At 51.8% G+C, this 1,738-nt stretch overlaps 1 protein-coding gene across 1 annotated transcript in view; it reads right to left on the bottom strand.

Annotated features, from left to right (window-relative positions):
* Positions 1 to 906: 906 nt before the first annotated feature.
* The window catches only part of LOC119280352 (UTP--glucose-1-phosphate uridylyltransferase-like), a 1,523-nt gene continuing 691 nt past the window's right edge, over positions 907 to 1,738 (bottom strand). Inside the window, exons 2-5 of the mRNA XM_037561230.1 lie at positions 1,466 to 1,682; positions 1,312 to 1,359; positions 1,113 to 1,204; positions 907 to 995 (exon numbers count right to left, since the gene is read on the bottom strand). Of these exons, the coding sequence (XP_037417127.1) occupies positions 907 to 995; positions 1,113 to 1,204; positions 1,312 to 1,359; positions 1,466 to 1,682 (446 nt within the window). The remainder of the gene's footprint in view (positions 996 to 1,112; positions 1,205 to 1,311; positions 1,360 to 1,465; positions 1,683 to 1,738) is intronic.

Genomic DNA, 1,738 nt, shown 5'->3' with positions numbered 1-1,738 from the left:
CATTGTCCAATCTATCTATCTTATTTCTACTACCACATCAGGAATAAAGCAGATCAACATATCAATACTATTATCTACAAACACAATTACACATCCTAGCAAAACTGAAGCTAATTTCGATCACGCAGTTGTCTGCAAGGGCAAGAACAAGAGTAAGTTTTGGTCACGTTAATAAGATGATGATATAAAAATAATGATCAATGGATGGTGAAATGTACACAAGACAACATGTTTTATTGCTTCCTTCTGATTGCTCACACAAATAACATCCCGGTCCTATGTTTGCAGTACGAAAGCCACAAAGAATTTGGTGGCAGACAGAATATTTATGCTTCCCTTTTTAATGGATCCCCAGACCAAATACACCCTCGTCAATAATGCAAGTCCGGAGATGCAATGCAACATTGGACCACTAAATGACTATGTAAAGCATGATAATGGCCTAACTAGATCTGAGATTTCACACAAGTGGCAACTATACTAGTACAGAAGTGCACCCATGTCTCATGAAAAGCACGATCCTCGTACTGCAATTGCTTATCAGATATAAACTACAAAATGAAATGGCTAGACATCACAGATCGCAGGCTTAAATTAGGAACTACAAACAGTTCATGTTCCTGACAAATTCAGAAGTGTCTACTACAGCAGTTGGTCCCGAGCAAACACAGGTAAAGTTGCATTCCCTTTATCATGATGAGTAGAGGAAAGTGATATACCCCGTTGGCCTTCTTCGCCTTCTTGAGCTTCCTCAGGAAGTACCTGCGCCCAAATCAAACAAGCAAGCACATAAGCCCCATGAAACTGCCAAAGAAGATCGAAGCCATGGCGCCGCGAGGTCGGTCGGGGAAGGAGACTGACCAGAACTTGGACTTGGCACGGACCTCATTGGTGGCCCAGAGAGCTTCATGCGGTGCAGCCCATGGTGGTGCTGTGGACGCCATTGAGCTTGAGCACCACGAGCTTGTCGAGCAGCGCCTTCATGGCGTCAAGATCTGCAGCACACACACGATCCAGCATTCAGCGTTCACACAAACAGAGACACACACTGAGTGAACATTCGAATCGAATCGAATCGACCACAGGAAGAAGCATCCGAGACAAAATGGTACATTCGGGAGGGGGCGCGAGGGTGTCGTAGGGCACCACCACCTTATCGGTGGGGGTCTGGATCTTGCTCCACTCGATCTGCTCGGCCTCGCCGCTGCAGGACACACCACCCAGCGCAACCGTCAAAAACCACCCACCAGCAAGTAGCAGATCGTCGGAGACAAGCGTAACCATAGAGGCGGGGGAGATTCGCATTATTACCTGAGGTAGCGCGAGACGAGGCTGATGAACCCGGCCTTCTCGTTCTCGCTGCGTCATCACCGACAAAACAGAGCAGAAAAAACAGGTGAGCGGGAGCAGAGTGGGCGCCTACTGGCCGCTAGATCTGGCGGAGGGAAGTGGTCGGGCGGGGCACCTGATCTCGCCGAGCTTGGCGACGGCGTCACGGAGGTTGTCGATCTTGGAGTCGGCGGCGGCGGCCACCGCGATCCGGGCGGAGAGGAGGGACGTGCACTCTGCTTCGGGGGAAGAGGAGGAGAGGACGGGAGAGGAGGGACGCGCACTCTCGAGACCAGAGTGCGGGGCGGCGAGCGCGGGGCGGCGAAGCGAGAGGCGAGGTTGGAGACGTAGTGCTGGAGGAAGGAGGAGGCGGCGGCGAGGGGAGTGGGAGGCGGGGAGGGGAGGGGCA

The sequence above is a fragment of the Triticum dicoccoides genome, chromosome 3B, assembly GCF_002162155.2.
Source record: "Triticum dicoccoides isolate Atlit2015 ecotype Zavitan chromosome 3B, WEW_v2.0, whole genome shotgun sequence".
Lineage (NCBI taxonomy): Eukaryota > Viridiplantae > Streptophyta > Magnoliopsida > Poales > Poaceae > Triticum > Triticum dicoccoides.
The sequence above is the reverse complement of the archived record's forward strand: the minus strand, read 5'-3'. Positions and strand labels throughout refer to the sequence as shown.